General features: G+C 34.4%; 2 protein-coding genes across 3 annotated transcripts; both read right to left on the reverse strand.

Annotated features, from left to right (window-relative positions):
* Positions 1-6,337: 6,337 nt before the first annotated feature.
* LOC109188180 (uncharacterized GPI-anchored protein At1g61900-like) lies at positions 6,338-10,155 on the reverse strand. Of its 2 annotated transcripts, none has more exons than XM_019338741.1 (8): positions 9,765-10,155; positions 8,883-9,062; positions 7,913-8,515; positions 7,557-7,802; positions 7,409-7,420; positions 7,181-7,324; positions 6,933-6,983; positions 6,338-6,689 (listed from the first exon to the last, which is right to left on the reverse strand). In XM_019338741.1, exons 1-8 carry the CDS (start codon positions 9,784-9,786, stop codon positions 6,619-6,621), a joined length of 1,329 nt encoding a protein of 442 aa, XP_019194286.1. In that variant the 5' UTR covers positions 9,787-10,155; the 3' UTR covers positions 6,338-6,618. The 2 variants fall into 2 exon arrangements, with proteins under 2 accessions (XP_019194286.1, XP_019194284.1); XM_019338739.1 differs by lacking the exon at positions 9,765-10,155 and adding an exon at positions 9,548-9,719.
* Positions 10,156-13,703: 3,548 nt separating this feature from the next.
* On the reverse strand, positions 13,704-21,418 carry LOC109187774 (aconitate hydratase, cytoplasmic-like). The gene is made up of 20 exons (XM_019338089.1): positions 20,755-21,418; positions 20,247-20,351; positions 19,653-19,813; positions 19,477-19,569; positions 18,961-19,146; positions 18,588-18,749; positions 18,319-18,463; positions 18,012-18,154; positions 17,864-17,920; positions 17,648-17,727; positions 17,487-17,562; positions 17,048-17,233; positions 16,875-16,942; positions 16,673-16,791; positions 15,965-16,086; positions 15,514-15,612; positions 14,956-15,435; positions 14,769-14,867; positions 14,446-14,688; positions 13,704-14,213 (listed from the first exon to the last, which is right to left on the reverse strand). Exons 1-20 carry the CDS (start codon positions 21,056-21,058, stop codon positions 14,145-14,147), a joined length of 2,997 nt encoding a protein of 998 aa, XP_019193634.1. The 5' UTR covers positions 21,059-21,418; the 3' UTR covers positions 13,704-14,144.
* Positions 21,419-24,444: the final 3,026 nt, after the last annotated feature.

Genomic DNA, 24,444 nt, shown 5'->3' on the forward strand with positions numbered 1-24,444 from the left:
TCTCTGGTGGTGGCGGTAGATGAAAAACTATAAACTTTTCATGTTAAATTAAAAAAATAAAAATAAAAACACATGGCAATCTAGTCCGCGAAAATCTGGAGTTTATCTACTAAAAATGCTAATTGTTACTCTTTTTTTTTTTTTTCAGGTTCGTGGATGATTTTGAAGTTTTTTTGAGTTCGATGACTTAATTGATGTTTCTTAAATAGTTCAATGGCTTATTTATACATCTTTCCCCCCTCTTTTTTAAAAAAAAATAAATAAAAATTATTGAACCCATTGCACAAATTTTTTTAAATTGATTTACTTTTCATATGTAATGATCAAAATTTACCTAATGTATACGTTTGAATAGTGACGTGTAGCGAATTTCGTGATCACTTGACAAAACATGTTAATGCAAAAGTCAACAAATGGGCAACAATAAATAATGGTAGTGCGAGATGTTGCCCCGATGCCCCATCATATATTCATATCTGTGAATTACAACTGAGATACACATTTAATGTTGGAGCCATCTATATATTCGATACCTTCCTTCTCCCAAATATATATTCGATACCTAACTCGCTCGCTAGTTGAGACCAATATTGAAAATAAAAATAGGGAGGTCAATATTACTTTGAATTTGATAGGCTAGCCCTATAAATTAATAATAATAATAATAATAAAGATTATGACAAAATAATATTAGCTTGATAAAAAATTAACCTATTAAACTAAAATTGATAAACACAATGGTCCAAAATTTAGTGAGTTGACCTGATAACTCCAACTGCTCAAAGCTAGTATTTATTTTACAAGTAATGTGCAACAAAATATATATGAGAGGTTTTACATAAGCTTCTTTAATAAATTTTTAAATAACTTTGTAATAAATACATTATTGAATTTATTACAAAATAAATTATTTTTTTATGAAAACTAAAAAACTCGTTATAGTTATTACTCCGTATATTATAAGTGTAAATATACTATATATTTTTATTTGTTGAAATTTAAATAAATAAACAATTATTTATATTTTATACAAATGTTCATAACTATTATACTATGTGTTTTAGATGGAATTTGAAATTGAATATTTAGATTGATTAAATGATGTTTTAAACTTCTTCTTCTTCTTCTTTTTTTTTTTTAATGCTTGGTATATGTTTTAACATTATGCTTATATTATAATCAGGGTTGTAAAAATCCCGCCTAGGCACCGAGTAATCGGCGCCTAGGCGCTAGGCGCCCATAGGCCGTGGCGATTTCCCCCCTAGGCTCCCGCCTAGGAGACCGGCCGCCTAGGCGCCCGCCTAGCGCCTAATTCAGCCGCCTAGCGCCTAACTCGTCCGATTACGCCGAGTTAACTCGTCAATTTCTGTTGAGTTAGTCGAGTTAACCCGATCGACTCAACCTTGCTAATTTTTTCATTTATATGACATATATATATAATATGACATATATACACTCGTAAACTAGTTTGATACTTTCAATCTTTGGATGATTGATGTATTTGGGTATTTTATTTGAGTTTTTTTTTTTTTTTAATATTCTTTTGATGTTATGACTTATGAATTGTCATTATGTCATTTATTTGGATGTGTTATTTGATTGAATGTTGAAAACAACCTCATTAAAATTGTCAAATTGCAAGTCTGCTACTGTTTTTTTGGCGACCGCCTAGCACTGCCTAGATTCCGCCTAGGCGCCGACTAGGCCGCTTAAGCACTAGGCGCTGCCCGGGCGCCCGACTAGCGCCCAGCGCCTACTGCAACCATGATTATAATGTAAATGTACTAATTTGTTAAAATTGAAAGTTTGAAATGTTAATTTTCAAATGTCAAAATTTTTAATTGAGTTTATTATCCGAATAAGTTTGACAGTCTATAATTTAATATTTAGGACAAAAAAAATTTAACTAGATAAAAATGCCCGTATGATAAACATGATAAAACTAGCCTGAAATTGAATGGACTGAATTGAAAACTAATTTTCGAAGGTGAATTTGTTGGCAAATTATTGTGTGGACCATGGTCCACACAATGTTATGTGAACCATAATAAAAAGTACATTTTTAATATATTAAATATACATTATTTTTGTACTAAATATACATTATATAATATAATGTACACTCAGAACAAAAATAATGTATATCTTCTGAATATAATGTACATTATTTTTGTACTAAATGTACATTATTTTACAATAGACAAAATATAGTCCACACAACTTGTGTGAACCATGGTCCATACCATAATGATTGTTTTAATTTGATATGAATGGTAGGTTGACGTCTTTTTTTTAGTCCATTTACGTTGAATCTTAAAGTTGTAGAGTTGCTCAGATCTGACATATACCAGTACATGGAGCCTCATGGGTTGTTTTATACCATGCACCAGGTTCACGTTGTAAGGTGAACTCTGATCCTAAACGATATATAAATTGTATATTTTTAATTTAGTATTGGAATTGTTAACTTCTAAAATATAAATTATGTTTTAAAGTCAAAATATAAAAAATTTGAAAGGAACTTGTGAAACATCAAAACACAGTAATCAAATTACATATATATTATAATATTAACATTGTGTTTTTATAGTATAAAAACTATGAATTTTTAAAAGATAAATTATGAACATTTAGATCTGAATTCACATTGTAAGGTGACCCAGGTCCACAAATTAATTTGCCCCAACTACCCTCTACGGCTCACCCAGCACCAAGAAACGAATGCTTTTTTTGTAATGCTTCTTTACACACACATTTATTCCGCATTTCCTTTTAGTAGATATGTTTCCTTTCAAGTTCCGGCACTGTATATAATACATAGTTGAATAGAAAATGTTTTTCTGTAATAATTTATTATCATGTTGTCCCACTTCACCAGCAATTGGAGGGTGGAGTCTCATTTTTGGGTCTTCTTCGTTGCTTTGCTTGAAATAAGTGACGGAGCCAGAATTAAAATTCAGTTGTATCGATATAATCTTGGCTCTGTCACTGCTCAAAATTCAAGCCAAAGTGTAAAATTTAGGATTTTTGTTCATCAATTCATAATTTCACTTCCATCAAGATTCTTTAAGATTCAAAGTTCCATTTAATAATTTCAAAAAGACTCAAAGTTCAAGCCAAACTCATGTTTTCTTACTTCATCAATTCATAATTTCATACTAACTTAGTTGATATTTGATATTAAAAAATTAAAAACTTAAATAATTAATTATCACCTTTGATTTGAGCTTTTGGTAAATATCTGTTAGCTAATTGGGTTAATGAGTTTGACTAGTTGATAACATTAGTTGATTGTAAAAAGATTTTTGGTAAATTAGATGTTAGCTGTTAGTTGATTACCTACAAAATAACTTTCTTAAAAACTTATCAAAAAAGCTGTTTTGATTAGTTTTTTGAATTTTAGTATTTTGAAGCAATAAGTTGTAACAAAAAAGTTAATTAATCAAACGCCTCATATTAATTATGTATCCAAGTCAAATAGCTAATATTAGTCAAATAAATCAAAATTGACTTATAGGTTAATTATTTTACCAAACAAGACCTTTTATGCTTTCATAGCTCCTAATCTATTATCCTACATTCCTATTTATCCATGCCATGTGTTTACTTTGATATACGCTTAAAATGGATAATTGATGAATGCTAAATTTATTCTCAAAATATATTCATTGAGTTGAAAAAAAATAGAATTAGGAAAACTTTTAAATAGTCTTTGTCTACATTGAAAAATGAATTTGAATTTGCACTAATATAAATATAATTCAATTTTTAAAAAAGTTTGAATTGTGTAGATATATGTTTTCTTTTGCGAGTAAGAGGGGTACCTGCACGATGAATCATCAAATATTTTTTCTAATGTTATATTCAAATTACTAATCTTTTCTATGCACGATGTGCAAAAGTATATACCCAATATTTATATTTTTAAAAATAACTAACAAATCCCTACTAATTAAAATTTATATAAAATAAAATTTATTTATTATAATAATTCAATATATAATATCTACAAATATTATTATCATTAAAGAATATAAGAAAATATAAGGTGAATGCATGTGCATGATAACAATAATGAAAAAGATAACGGAAGTTATAACGGGAGGGGTATTTTTGTCCAAAAAATTATATAGTATAACTCCTAAAGCATAATGTACAAAATAATTATCATTAAAAATATGAACATAAATGAGAGATATAATTTTGATTGAGACTTATTATGTTTTTATTAGATGATTGAGACTTATTATGTTTTTAAATATTGTCACATGTTGATCTGATGTAACAGAAAATGTAGTATTATTTGAAGTTGAAGAAGTCAGCGACGTGGTTAAATGGATGTGGCAATCCGCCTTTACGCCCAAACAAAGAAGAAAAACACGCTTAAATGTCCGCTGCTTAGTCGTCCAAGTGAACAATTTAGCATATATGGGGAGTTGAAAATTTTTAAGAACAATTCTTATCGGTAATCATATCATCATTTCTAGCTTGTTCTTTATGCAATTAGACATAATCATTACCGCTACAAGTCATTATTTTATAAAAACTTTGATTCGTACTTTTTATTATAAATATTTATAATAATTTTCAAAGTAATTAGTTAGTGCGTGCAATGATTTGACTCTAATTCAATTTATTGGTACACTATTGTCGGGATTACTCTCAACCTATTGGGTCCGAGAAGCATGACTACTTGGGGAGAATTGGAGATAATAACTCACTTAATACTCCAATGATAAATTGTAGGCAAGAATATAAGATTAAGTTCATAGAAGTTATATTTAAAGTGGTAGGCTTCTTGTAGGTATCAGACTGTACCGTAATTTACCTCTCCACCACCCCTACAATCCTGTCATGTAAGGGTGGGGGGGTGGGGCCCTTAGGGCAACACTAATACCAATTGGTGTCGCAAATATGCTGAAGTTTTGTATTCGGTCGGTCTCGGACAATTGATTATGTGATCAAACGTTTCTGTGCTTAGGTATCGTTTCAATTAAAGTCCCAAAAAAGTCCTATCCTCAGACATTTAATGCGCCTTATATAGAAGCTGGAAGGGGACACATGCCAAGCATCCGACATGGGCAAATTATGCTGTGCATCTGTGTACACCATGCATGGTGCACACGGATGCAAAAACAGCGTTGTTTTACTTTAAAAAAAAAAAATCATTTTCGATTGCAGTTAGTTACGTAAATATGTTCATAATTTTATAATTTCACATTCTGGATTTATAGTTAAGAAATTATGGATGTGTAGTTATGCAATTCTGGATTTATAGTTATGAAGTTATGGATGTGTAATTATGCATGCAATTCTGAATGTATAGTTATAAAGTTATAATTTCACATTCTGAATGTATAGTTATGAAGTTATAGATGTGTAATTATGCAATTATTATTATTATTATTATTATTATTATTATTATTATTATTATTATTATTATTATTATTATTATTATTATTATTATTTAAGTCGAACGTCAAAACGACATCGTTTTTGCAACCGTGTGCACCATGCATGGTGCACACGATTGCACAGCATAACGCTCCTCCGACATGTGCACCACGTGTCCTGCATGCACTGGTCATGGTGAAGGCAGACCTGATGAGCCCACGTGTTATGAGATTCTTGACAATCGTATTATTAGGATATGATCGGACGATAATAGTTCCTTTAATAACAATAGTTCGGGCACGGTATATCCATCCCGATCGTATGTGTTTGGGGGTTGTAATCCGAGCATAGAGCGTAACTACAAACCCTAGTAGGGCTATTCTCCAATTAGGCTAGGGTCCGAAAAAGTGCAAGGTGGTCGGACACGCTAGCTTGAAGAGTGGACCTCTCGATCCCGTGTATGCATATTGAGCATGTGTACGAATATACGAGCAACGTATAATCCCTATCACCTATCATTATTCCTCTAATCTTTTTCACCATTTTCACCCTTAGAACAACCCGAGTTTGATTTTTTTTTTTTTTTTTTTTTATATGGTCCTTGCCTAACTTTTTTTTTTTTTTTTTTAAATGTTCTTTTTTTTTTTTCTTTTCCCTGTTTTCTCCCCTCCCCCTCCAGTCCTCCACCCTCTCTCTCACTTGGCACAAAAAATTTGGACTGCTAAGAATGCTCTCATACCTTGGACCCTATTTATCTTCATGTCTTTTCCACCATTTTTACCCCCCTACCTTAAACCCTGTTGTCATTTGCATACAAGGAGCACTTCAACTTGGTAGAAGGGACTACTTTTCCATTCCTGATTCTTGGCACTCCAATAGCATGAAGGAGAACACTTCTCTTCTTTGTATAAAACATTATATTTGAAGGGAAAAGCTAGCAAGATTCAAGCCAAATTTCTTCTCTTTTATCTCTTGTTCTAAGTGGTACATCACACATTTATCTCCATAGATCTTGCTTATTATCAATTATATTTTGAGTATTTCAGCTATGTACTTGGGACACAAAGCTAGGCATGTTGGGCTAGCTAAATAAACTCCAACAGCTACAACTATTTCTAGGCAGTAAGTTTGGGAAATAATGCTATAGATAATTTACCTTTGTGCTGTTTAACATATATCTCCAATCTGAAAGAGGGAAAATAGATGCAGCTGGGATGCTGTTACTTAAAAAAGCAATTGAATGATCATTGAGGAGGCAAAGAACAGGGAATATGCCATGTCTTTGAAGCAGAGTCCTGAAAATACACCAAAATGTAAAGTTTTATGCTGAGGAAGAATACAGAGCTTAAATTGACAGTAAAAGAAATGATCATGACATGAAATTTAGCAGTCCGATTTAAGATAGTAATAACTAGAAAAAAAAAAAAAAGAAAAAAAAAAAAAAAAAAAAACCTTCTTGTAAGCTGATATGCTAATAAAATAAGTTGCACCAAGGAGCTAGTGGACACAATCGTGGTCGAAACCTAATAGTCTCTTACCTTTCCCTTTTTGTGCGGATGTTGCTTTAGGCAGTTCTGGGAGTGCAGTAGCTGCATAAAAATCCAATGCGGATGAAATAAGTAAAGTGCAACACTTCAGAAACTGTAACCAGCAGAAAGAGGGGGAAATAGATAGAACAGTACAGTTTAAAATATTGTCATTTTGCAAAGTTTTTTTTTTTTTTCCAGGGATAATTGGGGAGAATTTCATTTATTTATTTTTTAATTATTATTATAAAAGGGCATACTCCTGTTGCAGGAAGAGGTAGGAATGTAGGAAGCGGCAGACCAAGGAGCTGCAACTTTGTCGTTGAGATCGCAAATGAAGCCAATTCCAGAAGTATTGTCATATGTTAAATCTAAAGGTGCACTGGGCAAGAGACAACCAGAGTCTACAGACAAGGATTAATATCGTTAAAACTGAACAAACAAACTAAGGTAGAAAGAATCTTCTCTGACACATTCACAACCATTACCTTTTGTATTCACTGTTGCATGCCATGAATGGATCCCATGATTCCACCATAAAAGAGAAATCCAATCAAAATGGAGAAATGGTTAGAACTTTGAAGAATGAATTAGAACCATCACTGGCTTAATGGACACAAAATTAAGAATACTGACCTTGAAGAGAGAAGTCTTTGAGATTTACATGACAGAGACTAAAAACATCATTTGTGACATTAGCTTCCTGTAGCTTTCTTCCAAGAAATTCAGCACATTCTAGAGCTTGCAGGCTTGTAATGAATCTCTGCTGTTGCAAGTGGAATAGGTAACTCTTCATGGAATCACAACAAGGTGTGTGATTATCTTTTTTGCCTCCACATTGTCTTGAAACATTTTTGACATCAGGAAACACCAGAGGACAAGCTAACAGTGCAAAGTAAAAGATGAGGAAAGTAGATATAAGAATATAATGGAATTTTAGAGAACACTGTAGGAGGCTGGGAGCATTATTGATAGGTAAAAGGTCAGTTTACCTTTGTTAATATCACAACTTGCAAGTGCTCTGAGGATTCTATTTGCAGAAGAAGAATCAAGTTTACTGGCCAGCCATCGGAGTACAATTTTCTTGCAATCACGAAAAATGGATGACTTCTCAAGCAAGATAGGTATTCCACTGACACTGGCTACAGATTTATTCCTGAAAGCTAATTTTTCAGCAGCAGCTGATATGGTATTCTGGCAAACTTGGTTGCAGCATTCGCCTGTAGGATCAATTTTTCCACAAGCAGCCAACAAGGAGGGTGAATCTAAAATGCTTTCTACATCATTAATATCCACAACAGGGCAAGAAGCTGTCAGGTTTGATGGGCTTATTGAACAAATCTCATGAAGATTATTACTAGCACCTCGACTTTCAAGTATTTGTTCAACATCAGAGAGGCAATGCTTTGCTTCTGTTTCACCTAGAGAAAGCTTCTGAGTTTGTTTGCTGGTATGCCCTATAAGTATGACTAGGCTGGCATCCAGTTGAGGACAGCATACTGCACTGGCAAAATATGGAGCAAGAGAAGACCAGCAATCAATTGCTGTTATACTAAATATACTATCAGCTTCTGAAAATTTTAATGAGCAGTTTCCTGAAAAGTTAAAGCGCAGCATTTTGTTAGTATAATGTCATAACAGCTTTTTCAATTTTATAGAACCATTTCCAGGATAAGTGTTTCAGCAAGCTTCACCAAAATGAGGAAGTAACCTCAACTTAGCAGAGCTTTCATTGTAGTAATTCCTCTAGAATAAGTTTTCACATCCAAACGGAAGTATCAAGCTATAGTATATGATAATCATAGAGCAATCAAATTTTCATGTCAATAAAAGCAAAAACAAAAACACAAAATAAAAAGAGGGAAATGGGAGAGGCTTTTTGATGCAGTCACATCAATCTTCTGAAAATTCCTTTCAATTTGAGCACATAAGTAATCATACATTTTCACTTTCTTAGCTTACCTGATAACTTTGGCACTCCGTTATATATATATGGCCTCAATGCTGAAGGTGCTTGAAGAGGAACTAGAGGCTGAGGAGCCAAACTGGGAGAGATGCTCTGTAAAGACGCATCTGTCTCTATATTGTAGAAATCAAATGCTAATGCACCAACGTCTGAAGTGGAAAGGGACTCATGAAAACCTGCATCATATCAAACAATGGCTTCCACCATTGAACACCAAGCAAATAGAGAAGAGAATCACTGAGCACATTCTAATCTGTAAAATGTCTTGAGTTTATACACATACATTAATTGTAAGCTTTTCCACTAGAATTTTCCTAACAGAAAATAATTTTCAGACCCCACAAACTGCAATTGCATGCCTCATAAAATTTTATCATTGGAAAACGTTTTGAACATGTTTTTATTTGTATATTTCATAGGCTCACAGATGTAAAAATAATCATGTACAGACAAATCAAACAATAGGTTTCAAATTGAAGTTGCAGACTCATTAAGTAGAATGTAAGCCAAATCTTAATTCTGCAAGCTAAGTAGATATTTGATGGAGTATCCATATCAATTTTGGATCAATAGGAATCACCATGTACAAACTTGGAGAAACCTATCAAACACAAAAATTTAAATATGGAACCAGCAAAGAAAATTGAGAATGCATACATACACTGATGCAACACAAGAACAGACTGAAGAAGGAGAACGTGATGCAAAGCTGCTTTTCTCATTTCCTACGCCTTTTATTAATTTCACGGCAGCTACAAGTAAAGTGCATACTATATTTCGAGAATTGAACGATGGCGTATGTATATATACATTCACGGAAACATATACATATGTGATGCGTATATAAGCTGAGTGGACTATTTGCAGCGACGACTTACCAGTAGTTTCGGATATGTTCATACACAGATGCGACGGAGAGAACGATGAATGTGACCTCGCTTTCGGCTGAAGGATAGACACGCGAACGCGATACTCACGTGCCGGTTATTCGGTCGTCGGAGATTCGTTGAAAAAGGACGCTTGGGAAGGTGGATTGCTTAGGGGAGCGGCCGGTGTTCCCGCCGTTGACGGCAATGGCATAAGAGCCGGGGGAAGGGAAATGCCACGTTTAATTTGATTCTATAGTACGCATGGTATCTAACACAAAATTTGTTAAATCCAAAAAATATACACGTTTCGCTCATAAACACTATCATCATCCCCTATTAATGCATAGTCCATTAATCCCATCGCCACTATACTTCATCTCATCTTCCTTCATTGCTGAAATTTTCCGAATTTCCGTACACCTGTTTCAGGTTGACTTACAGTGAGAACGACCTATTCGAACCAGTTAATTATAAAATAATTTAAACTGATTTATATTTTTAATACATATTTTCTCAATTTATTAAAACACAAAAAGTCAATATATTAAAATTTGAGTGACATTCTATTTGGAAGAGTCACAACAATGTTACTTAAATATCCTACATCAAAATTAATGATTAGAAAGGATACTATTTTTGAATGACACCTCGTACTCTCGTAGTCTTCATGGACCACAATACATTATCACAAGCTAGCATTAAGATATATTATCAGTACGATCGGTTCACATGCAATTAAGAAGGTGGTTCCAAAGAAGCAATAATTAGAAATTAGATGAAAAAACAAAAAAAAAAAAAAAAACAAAAAACAAAAAACAAAACAAAAACACTAACAAACAAACGAGTGATTTAAGAGGGGGTACCTAACCCCATGTGAGACAGCCCTAAAGAAATGATTTTCACGCGGCAACTGCCCTAACTTTTCAACTACTCCTCATTTTACGGGACCCTATATATGATGCATGCATCCTCTCGTCCTGCTTCACATGCAGCTAATTAACCAACCCCCACCGTCTAATTTCTTTTTCCTATTTATTAAAAACGTAATTTTTTCCCCCATAACTTGATATTTTCATAAATTCTTCACGTTTATTTTTTAACACGCAAAAAAGCTTGTACGTTGGGGTTTCCCATCCCTAAAATCCAAAAAAAAGGGCAAAAATGATTAAATGAATGTATCAAGTGAACCAGAACTATGTGGTCTAATGGTATTCGGGTTGAATTTTTATTTGGAAGATTGTAAGTTCGAGCCTCGGACATTATTAGCTTTTTGTGTTTCAGTAGGTTGAGAAAGTATATGAACAGACATTACAATGTAATAGAGCTAGTAGCATTCAAAAAAAAAAAAATGTATCAAGTGAATAAGGACTCTTTTGTAGATGATAAAAAAAAAAAAAAGTTATTAAAAAAAAACATCAATGACATGTTGAGACTACCAGTAAAAATTCATATTATCTAATGTTTATAACATTGCCTTAGAGGGTTAAGTATGGGTGTTTATACATACGTTTTAGGTAATATAGTATCAAGATTAATAAGTAATAAAATAAAGAGATCGAGTTTTCTCTTCTCCCAAAAGGTTGAATCCCAACCCTAAGGGCCCCTCACACCCCGCCCCGACAGAACATTTGGGAGGATGTAAATCACAGCAATAGTTAGACAGGGCCAAATGCCCGGGCATAAGGAATCTGTATACTTTGGACATAATTCTCACACTACCGCCGCAAGATCGAGTTTTCTCATGCCTAAAGATCATTGAGTTTGATTATTACAATATTTTTCCGGTTAAACCCTTCACACAAGGTATTCCACGTACGATTTACTATTTCTAATATGATTTGTGGGTTATTACATCCAAAATATAAGGAGAGTTTTTAGGGGTATGGCTCCGATCCATTGGCCGGTGGAAAACGTAACAAACTACTTGCGTTTCATAACTAATCCTCTACAACAAAAAGTGGCACATTCCTACCAAAACCTGGCTACTACACGTAGTCACCTAAAGATCGATCATCGAAGCAATCCTTGTCGGGTATGTATATATATATATTGGTTACAGCTAAACCAAATTAAACAAAAAAATTCATTATATTAATGAGCAATTTAATATAGATGGGCGGTTTGATCAACTTCAACGACGGCGCGCAGTGGCAGGGCGTACGTAATTTATTCATTATCCCATGATTCCCATCCATGGGGCCGGGACCAGCAAGCAGCCAGCTTAAGATGATGCGTTTGTTAGAGGGTAATAGAAACCGTTGCATTTGTCTGAATATTATTAATTAGTTAAAGCCTAGCGTTTCTAGTAAAGTCTATAGTCATCATAATAGCTCCTCCAAAAACTCGGCGAAATACCCGCTGGCTCCATGTGCAGTTTCTTCCCTATTCTCTATATATTCCCCACCCCTCACCCTCATCAGGCCTCAACGTTTTCTTGGAATAATTATTCTTGAACATTATTCTTGATGGGAAATCGCATGGCGAGAAAAGCAGTTGTGGTTGGAGAAGCTGAGAAGATGAAGAAGAAGAACGAGGCGCCAGGAAAATCTGAACAGGAATGCAGAAAATCATCGACGAAAGAGGGAACGAAGCAGAAAAAAACAGTTAGGTTTAGGGTGGACGACGGGGAAGACGAAGAAGAAAGGAGAAAATTAGGGGTGGTGAGGATTAGGCTTGTGGTGACGCGGGAGGAGCTGCGACAAATCTTGAATGGGGAGGAGTCGGGGGGGCCGTATTCTTCGTCTAGCTCCGAGGAGTTGCTGGCAGCTATCAAGTTAGGGAGTAGAAGAAGAAGAAGAAGAAGTAGCAGAATACGCATGGATGATCAACGTTTTTCATCGAGTGATGGAGATATGAAGTCGAGAAAATGGAGGCCAGAACTGGAAAGCATCCCAGAGCTCTGACTACCCCTATTTGATCTTGATGTTTAATGTTGTATTTGGAACTGATATGATGTTGGTTCTCATTGTATACTGTTTTTGTTTTTCAAGTTTAGCTAGTTTTCCAGTATTTTTGTAATTACTGCACATATGTATGTGGGTAATTTATGTCAACACCCATCTGGCAGCAATTCATTAAATTACTGGATACGGTTAATTATTCATTACATTACATTACTACACAAATGCAGGGAAACATAATACTCCGCAAGAGCTGATGAATGTATAGCAAATCCAAATGAATTCATTACATTACATTTTGAAAGAGTTTTTTGCAATTTTAGTCCCTCGACTATGGTGTCCACGACTCTGACTTTCTTGACTTTCTTAGTAAATTTAGTCCTTCTGGTAGTCACCGTACCACTGGCTGTGTTTATTTATTTATTTATCTCATTAGTTTGTGAGATAGAAAAGACATAGAAAAGACAATATTACCCATGTTAAAATAGGGAGTAAAATTTTCCAGCAAAAATTGAAAGAGAAATGCATTGGAAGGACCAAATTTGCTAAGAAAGTCATAGTCGTGGACTAATTCTACAAGTTTTAAAAGACGTTAGTGACACTATATTCGTGGGACTAAAAGTGCAAAAACTCCATTCTGAAATTTAAACAATTAAGGACAACTAACTACATTTTGGGAAAAAAAACATGTTTATATATGTGTTGGAGGGACAAGGATTGGTCATTGGAAAAGGACAGACAGGATAAGAAGCAGGAGGGGATGGTTTCATTGGCTCATTGCAGATTTGCAGGCAGAGGGCAATAGGGGTAGGATAGAAATAGAGCGGAAAGGGGAGATATTTTGGCAGATTTTGCCACACATAGGGCGAAGATATAATAAGACAAATCACGTAATACATTCTTATATTTACAATTTTACTCCATACTCTTAAATTACAACTTTTCTAAAGAAGCCTATAATAAAAATGTCTTATTAATACTCATCAAAATATTTAATTGAGGGAGTAAAAATTAAAAATTAATGTAGTAGAACTCAACAGCCAATCGAACTGAAAACCACTGCTAGATATTTGGTAAAATTTGTACCTTTACCATTATCACATGATACCAATACCACAATACAACACCAACACCCAAGGGGATAAAACTTTTTAAAAAACTGCAAATATATAAACTTCATGTTTCTAGCATAGTTTGAGATATCAAAATGTCATCAATGTATATCCCCTGAAGACTAGTTAAGCTTCGCTGCGTTAAAGACAGTAGAGAATCATGTCTGAAGGAAATATGAATACAAGATTATTAGAAAAAATGACATCCTCTACTCATTGCCAACAATTTAACTCTGCCGATGTTACTGGAAGATACCCTCTCTAATAAGAGTGTAAATACAATTGCATGGCCATTTATTCCGTTCCCAATTAAACTGGCACACCACTACAACTGCAATATCCACCAGCCTGACAATTGTACCAATAAATGCAGTTGCTCATTGCTGGGTCAATTGGCGAATAACATATGGAAGAATGCCTCCATGGTTGAAATAGGCCAACTCCACCTGTAGAAGCAACCGAATCATCAAATATTGAAGGAAAGGGGATTCTTTTGGGAGAACCCCTTTGAATCATTACACCATATTTCAAGACAAGTATTTCATGTTTGCTAAGTAGTTTCCCTGCAGTGAGATGCACTTCCAATTTCCTCCCTATCTCCAATGTTGTTTTAATATTTTTTGGGTGGAAGATGAGACACTAACTTTCAAATAAAAACAAGAAAGATGAAAGAATTACCTCAGTATCAAACCGAGCAGTGCATGTGAAACATTTTCCTGTGTCAGTTTGAACAGTAACATCCTGTCCAGGGCGAATATCACTAATTTTGCTGGGGAGATCAATGGTGTAACGCTCATGGCCTGTTAATCCAAGTGTGTCTGCATCTTCTCCAGCCTTGAAACATAAAGGAATAATGCCCATTCCAACCAGGTTACTGCGGTGTATCCTCTCAAAGCTTTTAGCAATTACTGCTTTTACTCCCTGTAACACAATTCATGTGATTTGAGTTCGAGATGGAAACCCAAAAGGAAAAAAGTGAAAGATGATGTAGAAAGTCTCACCAACAACATTGGTCCCTTGGCAGCCCAATCTCTGGAGCTTCCACTTCCATACTCTGCTCCAGCCAAGATTACGGTATCCTGCCCAGCAGACTTGTATCTCTGAAAGTAATATGTTGGTTTTAGGGCATTGAAGCATATGGCATATGTAAAGCACAAATGATGACTCAAATAAAAGCAAATAGTATACCATTGCAGCATCAAACACATAGAGTTTTTCTCCTGTTGGGATGTGAACTGTCTTTGGGCCAACTTCTCCATTTAACAGTTTGTTTACCAGACGGATATTAGCAAAAGTTCCCCTTGCCATAATTTCATCATTGCCACGCCGACTGCCATAAGAGTTGAAGTCCTTGCGATCCACCCCACGCTCAAGGAGGAACTTAGCAGCTGGACTATCCTTGTGAATGCTTCCAGCAGGGGAGATGTGATCTGTGGTTATACTGTCGCCAAAATTCAACAAGCAATAGGCATCCTTGACTCCATGAGGCCCTGGAGGGTCCATGGTCATGCCTTTGAAATACGGTGGTTCATGAATGTATGTAGAACTTGTATCCCATGAGTACAACTTGGCTTCTGGGACTGATAACTCATTCCACATAGGGTTCCCTTTTGTAATAGCTTCATAGGTACTCTTAAACATATCTGGCAATACACTTGATTGAACAGCCTAAAGAAGAAAATGACCAATTACTTTTTCACTATCAACTCACAAAGAAGTAAAAAGACTCTATGATAAGATGCATACCTCTGCAATTTCCTCTGTTGATGGCCAGATATCTCTGAAATAAACATCCTTACCATCCTTCCCCACCCCAATTGGCTCTTTCTCAAAATCAATATCAACCTGCACAAAATTAAAAACATATCCATGTAACTAGACTGCAGAGTATGACAAACTTATTATCTGACTACTATACTCAAATGCCGGAATAATACAACTACTATACGCCCATGATGTACAGACTTCTATCACTTCATATTTATCTAGCATGTAAAGGTCAATTTACACTAAATTTTTGTATATTTCATAAATAAATTTAAAAAAGCATAGACATGACACCCCTTAAATATATATAATGCAATAGACACCCATATATATTTCAAGAAGTAGTAGGCTACTATCCCATAAACACTGGGCACATATTATGTGAAAATTAACTCCAAATACATAAGAAACAGAGCATTTATTCACATACCGTGCCAGCAAGTGCATAGGCAACCACTAGAGGAGGTGAAGCAAGGTAGTTAGCCCGTGTTAAGGGATGAACACGGCCCTCAAAATTACGGTTTCCAGAAAGTACAGCAGCTGCAACAATGTCTGTAAAATGCAAACAACTTTTATTTAGACAAACACAAACTATTATTGACATGAAACATCAATGTCCATGCTCGCTTTCTAAGCCCAAAATGAAACAATTAGGACCATTTGGTAACATTTTGTATATGTTTTTCGTTTTTTTCTAAGATTTTCCAAAACAAGAGCAATAAACAGAGTTTGTTTATATTTCAGGTTTTTATTTGTTTTAAATGTTATCAAACTCATTGCCTGTTTTTGCCCAAAAAAAGTATCTGTTTTTGTTATCAATTATGTGTAACAATCTCAACCAACCCAAATACTTGAGAGTTGAGCCTATCCACCCACTTGTATGCGTAACCATCCTGACCCTGACCACAAAACTACCATCTCTCTTAACTCATAGGGTTCCTATCGAGTAATAGGAAAGTGCAAAGCAAAACACTTTTTTTAACAAAAGCAAGCCAAAGGTGCAAGTAACCAATTAATAATGAAGACAAAAGAAAATTCTTTTCATCAATGTTTACATTTTTAGTTTCTCTTTCAACAAGACCAAAACAGAAGCATTGCCAAACAACCTCTTAAGTGATTAATTGGCAGAATCACATACCATTGTCAGATATAGCAGAAGAAACTGACTCATCTAAGTCACCAGAATTGCCAATGCAGGTAGTGCAGCCATATCCAACAATATGGAAACCTTGCTGGTTCAGATACTCCTGCAGCCCACTGCATACAGCAACAAATAGATTAATGGTGAACAATTTTAAAAAAAAAATGCATTTAAACAGTTCAGAACATGCAGACATTACCTTTGAAGTAAATATTTTGTAACAACTCCAGATCCTGGGGCAAGGCTTGTTTTAACCCATGGTTTAACCTGACGTGGTGTAGAAAAACAAACACATTCAAATAAATGATAAGGGTGAAAAAAAAAAAAAAAAAAAAAAAAAAAAAACATTCAAGTCTAGAAACAAGAACTGACATGTAGACCCAACTCAGAGGCCTTTTTAGCCACAAGTGCTGCTCCCAGCATAACACTAGGATTTGATGTATTTGTGCAACTTGTGATGGCAGCAATTACAACACTACCATGTTTGAGTTCTGCAGGCTGTCCATGGAAAGAAAACTTTGCCACTTTTTCTTGTGCCTCCTTAGGCACGGCAAAACCCTGCATCAGAATTGAGTTTGTTAACAACAGCAACCTTAACTTGATGATAATACTAATAAGGTATGTTAAGAGCCATTCTTCTCCTTGATATTTCATGGAATTCGTTCTAAAATGATCCCTTTTAACAAACAAATATGTTGTATATCAAACCAGAAAAATGTGTAGTGATTAGTGAATTTTTAAGGAATGTGTGAAGGGTACACAACCATTTGACAAGGTCTTTTAAGAGAAGTTTAACAAGTTTGACAATCACCTTGAATCCCACTTTGTTATCAAGGCAGGAATGCCAGTCAGACTTCATCTCTTTGAGAGGTACACGATCATGTGGTCTGTCATGATAAGTAGAATTTTGGCATAAACTACGAATAATATATTGTATTATTCACTTCACTGTTTAAGAACCAGAAACGGTACCTTTTTGGCCCTGACAAACATGGTTCAACATCCACAAGGTCCAGTTGCAAGGAAGATGAATACACTCTTTCTTGTTGAGGCTGCAGTTTGAATGGGAAATAATACCTCAGATCAGAACTAAAAAAGGAGAAGATAACCAAGAATACTGAGAAGATAATTTTAAATGGGGTTCCACCTCATTATAGTCAACAAACATATAGTCAGCAAACATGTTACCTCATTATAGTCAACAAACATGTTATTTGCACGAAGATAAGCCTCAATCATCGCCACCTAAATTGTAGCAAAAACTTAGTACTTGAACCAACAAAGAGCATGAAAGTATCTATAGCACTTTCACATTCAGCATACAACTGAAACTTACAGTCTCATCACTTCTCCCAGTCAATTTAAGATATTGCAAAGTAACATGATCTACAGGGAAGAATCCCATAGTTGCACCATATTCAGGAGACATGTTAGCAATGGTTGCTCTGTCAGCTAATGATAGTTCACCCACACCATCACCTAAACAGAAAAAAAAAAAAAAAAAAAAAAAAAAAAAAAGGAGAGAGGAATGTTAACTCTTTCATAAAATTATACTTTAAAAAAAAAAAAAAAAAAAAAAAAAAAAAAGGGTAAAACAATCAAACAAATTAGGTTTAGTGAATTCATTTCTAAGTTCCAGTTACCATGGAATTCAACGAACTTTCCGACAACACCATGCTTCCTCAGCATTTGTGTCACAGTTAAAACTAAATCTGTCGCTGTGACACCATTGCGCAATTTCCCTGCTAACTTGAACCCAACAACTCCAGGCAACACCATACTCATTGGCTGCCCATGTGCAAACAAAGGCAAAAGGTCAATAAATTTGACTTGACAACTCAAGGGGAAAAAAGCATGTCAACAATTGCCAATTATAAAAGAGAAGTGTTTCAGGAATTGTTAGTTAATTTACCTGACCAAGCATTGCTGCTTCCGCTTCGATACCTCCAACACCCCAGCCAGCAACTCCTAGGCCATCAATCATAGTGGTATGGGAATCTGTTCCAACCACACTATCTGGATAAAGTATGCCATCAGTGTTGAACACAACCCGTCCAAGATACTCAAGGTTCACCTACAAGTATGCCATTGATGTTAAAATGGATATAAAGCCTAATATGTCTCTTTATTCCATGAAAAGTCATCAATAAGTGAAAGAAAAAAATCATCAAGATGTTTTTGTAATAAAAATGAAACTAAAGGATAACCAAGTTAGCTGTGTGATATTGAGTCGAAAAGCATCTATCAGTTTTAAATACTAGGCTAATATGTTTCAAGTCCAGTACCTGATGGACAATTCCAGAACCAGGTGGGACAACAAGCATGTTGCGGAAAGCATTAGATCCCCATTTAAGAAAGGCAAATCTTTCCTTGTTTCTCTGGAATTCAAGCTGCATATTAGCTTGGACTGCATTTTCTGACCTCGCAACATCAACTTGAACTGAGTGATCAATAACAAGATCTACAGGAACCTGCAATTTTCAAATAAAAAAAATCAATTGAGACGAATGAATAAAACAGATTGCCCATTTTTTCAATTAATCCTGTCATGCTAATTGAACATACTGCATGCCCAAGTTTCTTAAAGAATTGTTGGCATCAAGAGGTTGATATGTTAATGTCCTAAAACTTAATGGTTTTGAACTCATGCAAAGCTGCAGATAGATCCATGGATACATGGTATTACATACTATGATGTAATTTGCTGAAAATAGCAGCATAAATTCACAAATGGAGAGTAAATATTTTATTTGACAGAGAAGACTAGTGCGATTGTATGAAAGAATTGAAATGAAGATTACCAGGGGGTTGATCTTGTCAGAATCACTGCCAAGGTTGTTCATAGCATCACGCATGCAAGCAAGGTCCACCACTGCTGGGACACCAGTAAAGTCCTGGGAAGAAAACAAAGTTCATGTGAAAAATTATTCTCTCCAGTTAAACTTTTAAGGAAGGAAGCATGGATCAAGATCAGTACTTGCAATAACACACGGGCTGGTTTGAATGGTATCTCAACCAGCTTAGGAGCAGAGTTTTCCCAGTCAATGATCTTATCAACATCTTCCTTCTTCACTTGAAAATTGTCGCAATTACGAATTGCTGATTCAAGAAGTATCCTAATAGAGTATGGCAGCTTATCTGTTATACATGCATGAGAGGATAAAGAATAGATTAAAAACATATACAAGTGTTCCAATAACATCACAAAAGCACTATCCGAGCTACATAGATCCTTTTACCTTGGCAGACTCAGAAAATAATGTTAGAAATGGGTAAATATAGACATGGGAAGCAGAACACGGTCCAGATCAATAATTATATGCAGAGTAAAATAATTTTTTTAATTAATTAAGTTGTGAGAGGTTGTGAAAACTGCCACAATGTTTTAATCCTTAAAATGTATAATAAGATAATGGAAGATACATTTTTTTTGTAAATCAAGAGAATCTATCAGCCCACACCAGTGCACCACACAAGTACAACAAGGCAGCCCTCACGAAGGGATTGTTATTGGTTCAGAAAGCAAGCACTTGTACTAAAAGTGGAAATAAAGGGATCATGAGAGAAATACCAATCCGTGGATCATTGAGAGCAGGAAGGCTATAGAACTTTCCGAATTCACCCCCTCCTGGCTTGGGGAGACTGGTAAGGATTCCCTTGAACGGATTCTCAGATGCTGAAGCCATTAGCACAAACAGAATATTAGATTTTCAGATTCGCAATTTCCCCTTGATAAGTCAGGATTATAAAAAAGTCATTCAATCACAACAACTACAAAAAAAGTTAACGGAAGTAGACGTCGACTTTTCAAATACAACTAATCAAGTGCCAAAACAAAAAAGGATAAGCATCTGGAAAAGAGAGAAATATCCCCCGTCAATATCACTAGCGGCCCTACCACTTCAGCTGATCAGATGAATACAGAAAAGTCAAACAAAACACACCGCTTTAAAGTAATTATTCCACATTTCCAAAAAAAAAAAAAAAACTGCTGAAATTTTAAATAATCAGGAAAGATCAATCATACCAAGGAAAACATCTAAACAAATCACTCTGGAGAAAAGAAATGATAAGATTACCCATAGTCGCGATCTTCCGATGGAAATCGCTCAAAACGGGAGAGGCGATCCTGATCTGAGAGGCAGGGATAGCAGGTGACTTCCAATCAACGCCGTGACTCCAGCGGGGCACGGAGGAACGGATCGATCGCAGAGCAGACGAGAAGCTCAACGACCGATACTGCTGCTGGCGAAACGAGGGGCTCTGGTAGGTTCTATAGAGCGGAGAAGCGGAAGAGAAGAAGCGTGAGCGGCACAATGCAGACGAGGAGCCTCGCAAGAGTGAAGTGGCGGCCGAGTAAGAAGAGTAGGAGCTTATATACATGATTAGCCGGGGCGTGTGTTTCAAACTTTCAATATCTCATCGAAAAATGATGATGTGGTAGGTAAGGCGCGGGTGTGGGTGTGGGACTGGGCGTGTGGTGGGCAGATACAGGATCGCGTGCGTGGCGAGGGGTGGGGTGGGCGGGTGGGTTTCTCGGTTTGCGTGCCGTAATTCTGGAAAGGGAAAACAGAAGAAGAAGGTATTTGCGTGTGGCAATGAAGGAGATGCTATGTATGTATGAATGTATACAACATCAAAGGAATTACCGAATTGGAGAGAATAGTGGAGATTGGTTTTGGCTCTGTGACTTGGTAATCATGTTTGTGCTTTTTATACACTTTGTTTTTCTTAACAAAAAAATAATAAATATTATGGAGTACTAATTAAAATAATTGTGTGGCAATCGTCATTTATGCTCATCGAACCCTCAAAGGGCAACACAAAGCAATTTCCGTTTGTAATGCTGTCCTTCTCTAAGGTCAATAGCAAAGTTCAAGTCACACACTATTACCACAATCTAAGTTGATTGAATCGTTATGGATTTGAGCATATCAGTTATATGAACAATCTAAATTGATTACTTCTTACTAAGACTATATGGTTTAATGGTATTTGGATTGGACTTCTATTTAAAAAGTTTTGAGTTCTGGTTTTTTGAGTTTATTTAATTCTGTTATTCATCTGATTATAATAGTACTTTTTTAATTTATAAATCTCAACCTTAATGGGCCAATTTGATATTTTAAATAAATTCATATGAAAAAAAAATCAAAAAATTTGACTAAATTTTATTAATTTGAAAATATCGAAAAACTAAAAGCAATTGAATATTTGCTTTTGTGTTCTGTATGATACATTATAATAAAAATGTAGATTCAAATTTCACTAAAAATAATTTTGATACTTTTTGTGTAACACTCAATGTTGTCATTGAAGTATAATTAGTCTAGATTTTTTTAAAAAATTAAGCCTGAAGAGTTTAGATTATTCGAGAAATGTTTGATCAATAACTTTTAAGACATCTTATAATAAATAAAATGGATACTTAATCTAAATGTATCTAAAGATCTTGTTATAAAATAATGTATGTATAACAAAGCCTATATAAATACATTGAATCAGTTGTCGTAAATTTTTTCCCCTACAGCACAACTTCACAAGTGGATAATTAGGTGCAGAAAAAGGCAGTTGTTATATTATAGACCGCGGTGCATAATCGATTATGCACCGCGGCCCATATACGGCGCCGTTTCTTTAAGTAAAGAAACGGCCCGTCGTTAGAGTTAACGGAGTCCGTTTATTTGGTGTATTAAACACCAACTGACACTACAGTATATTCAAACCGACACTGCAGTTATATCAAAATGATACTGTAGTTATAGTGAAATGAAACTGCAGTGTATATAAACTGAAACTGAATAACATTTCACATATTTGAGTGTATATTATACAATGAAGCTGTAATTATATCAAAATGATCATGTAGTTGTGTTTTAATAAAACTATAGTGTATATAAAATAAAATTAAATAACATTTTCACATATTTGAGTCTATAAATATCGAATGAAACTATAGTTATATCGAAATGAAACTGTAGTTGTGTTCAACTGAAACTGCAGTGTATACAAAATGACACTGAATAACAGAGTTACTTTTTGTAAAAGGGTGCGAAACGGCGAAAATAAACACTGTTAATTTTCATTTTTAAAAAAAGACGCGCGGTGCATAATCGATTATGCACCGCGGTGCATAATATAATTTGCCGAAAATTTGCCGAAAAAGGAGCGGTTGCGATTCTCTCATATTTTTAGGTCAACGGGCCTCCAATATCTTCAACTGGGCCAGAGGCCACTACACTTCAATTATTTATGGGACTTCTATATACTCCGTATTATACAATGGAAAAAAAAAACATTAATACATTCGTATTAAAAACATTAATACATTCGTATTAAAAACATTAATACATTCCAACCTCTAAATAATACTCCGAATTAAAAACATTAATACATTCGAAATTTTGCATGTCAAAAGGTGCGGGCTTCAATAATGAGGGCAATTTATATTGTGGACCATCCAGCGTCCACATGATTCTGGATTAAAATGATTTTGATTTTTAAATTTGAATGATTTGTATAGTTTTCTCGTTTTTCATGTCTCTACACAATACTAACTTATTGCATGTATAGAATTTATAATAAGTATATACTTTCATAATACAAGACACATAAATATGTTATATATTTACTTATTTTCAAATATGATTTAAGTAGATAAATTATGTTCCATATACATAAAATTTCACAACACAAAACATAAATTCATAACATAAGAGTAAGACACACAATATGGTGTGTGTTACAGGACTACTAATTGATGTACTCTATGTACAGGATCCATTCTTAAGGTACATAAACTCATAACACAATACACATACACATGTCATATATTTACTTATTTCCAAATATGATTTAGGTAGAAAATTTATGTTCTAAAAGCACAAATTTCACGACATAAGACACAATATATTGTGTTTTACACATCTATTAATTTGTTCAACTTACATAATTCATACTCTTAAGATATATAATTGCATCACACAAGACACAAAAATCTACAACATAAGACACATACCTATATATGCTTTATAGTACAAAAAAAAAAAAAAAAAAAAAAAAAAAAAAAAAAAAAAAAAAAAAACCTAAACATCATATTGAAAGAGCTCATCTTTCCGGAGTGAAGACAATTTTACGTCTAGTATTGATAACACACAACTTGGACTCCATGTCTTTGAAACCCCGCTAGGGAATTTGTGATGTTTGTTTTTTGAATAGCTGATTGGAGTGGTTTCGTCACGATTTTTGTAGTAGTTAATTTTATTTAATATTTTTTAGTTAAATGTAAATTCATTGTATTTATTTAATGCAAACGTGTTAAATATGTTAGTGAACTTATACGGAATTACTTTTATGTAATTTGATCATTGAACTTAAAACACGTACAATTGAATTATTAAACAAATATAATATGTGCAATTAGAATAAATTGTTTCAATTTCTTATAATATAAAATGAGAACATTTGAATATTTCATACTAACTAGCATACCATTGAAAATGTCAACTCTTAGTTAATATATATATATATATATATATATATATATATATATATATATAAAGCAGCGTAATTGGATAATCTAAGAAGAAAAAAAAAAAGTATAGCAAGAAGATTCTTCGTGATCGAGCAGAATGGTATTATTTGTATATTAATTATATATAAATTTTGAGTACTTGATTAATGTAATGACTTAGTGATATTTTTTACAGGTACCATTTTATATGTTGAATATTTTTGTCATACACTAAAAGTGACATACGAGTTATTAA

The sequence above is a fragment of the Ipomoea nil genome, unplaced genomic scaffold (genome assembly GCF_001879475.1).
Source record: "Ipomoea nil cultivar Tokyo-kokei standard unplaced genomic scaffold, Asagao_1.1 scaffold1421, whole genome shotgun sequence".
In the NCBI taxonomy this organism is placed as follows: domain Eukaryota; kingdom Viridiplantae; phylum Streptophyta; class Magnoliopsida; order Solanales; family Convolvulaceae; genus Ipomoea; species Ipomoea nil.

Excerpts from the sequence above, each read along its gene's own strand:
- LOC109188180 (XM_019338739.1), bottom strand. The coding sequence starts at position 9,608 with ATGAGAAAAGCAGCTTTGCATCACGTTCTCCTTCTTCAGTCTGTTCTT. Across the intron at positions 8,516-8,882 it reads CGGAGTGCCAAAGTTATCAG|GAAACTGCTCATTAAAATTT; the intron begins GTAAGCTAAGAA and ends TTAACTTTTCAG. Across the intron at positions 7,803-7,912 it reads AAGTTGTGATATTAACAAAG|CTTGTCCTCTGGTGTTTCCT; the intron begins GTAAACTGACCT and ends TTGCACTGTTAG.
- LOC109187774 (XM_019338089.1), bottom strand. The coding sequence starts at position 21,058 with ATGTATATAAGCTCCTACTCTTCTTACTCGGCCGCCACTTCACTCTTG. Across the intron at positions 18,464-18,587 it reads AAGCAGCAATGCTTGGTCAG|CCAATGAGTATGGTGTTGCC; the intron begins GTAAATTAACTA and ends GCACATGGGCAG. Across the intron at positions 15,436-15,513 it reads CAACAGAGGAAATTGCAGAG|GCTGTTCAATCAAGTGTATT; the intron begins GTATGCATCTTA and ends TTTCTTCTTTAG.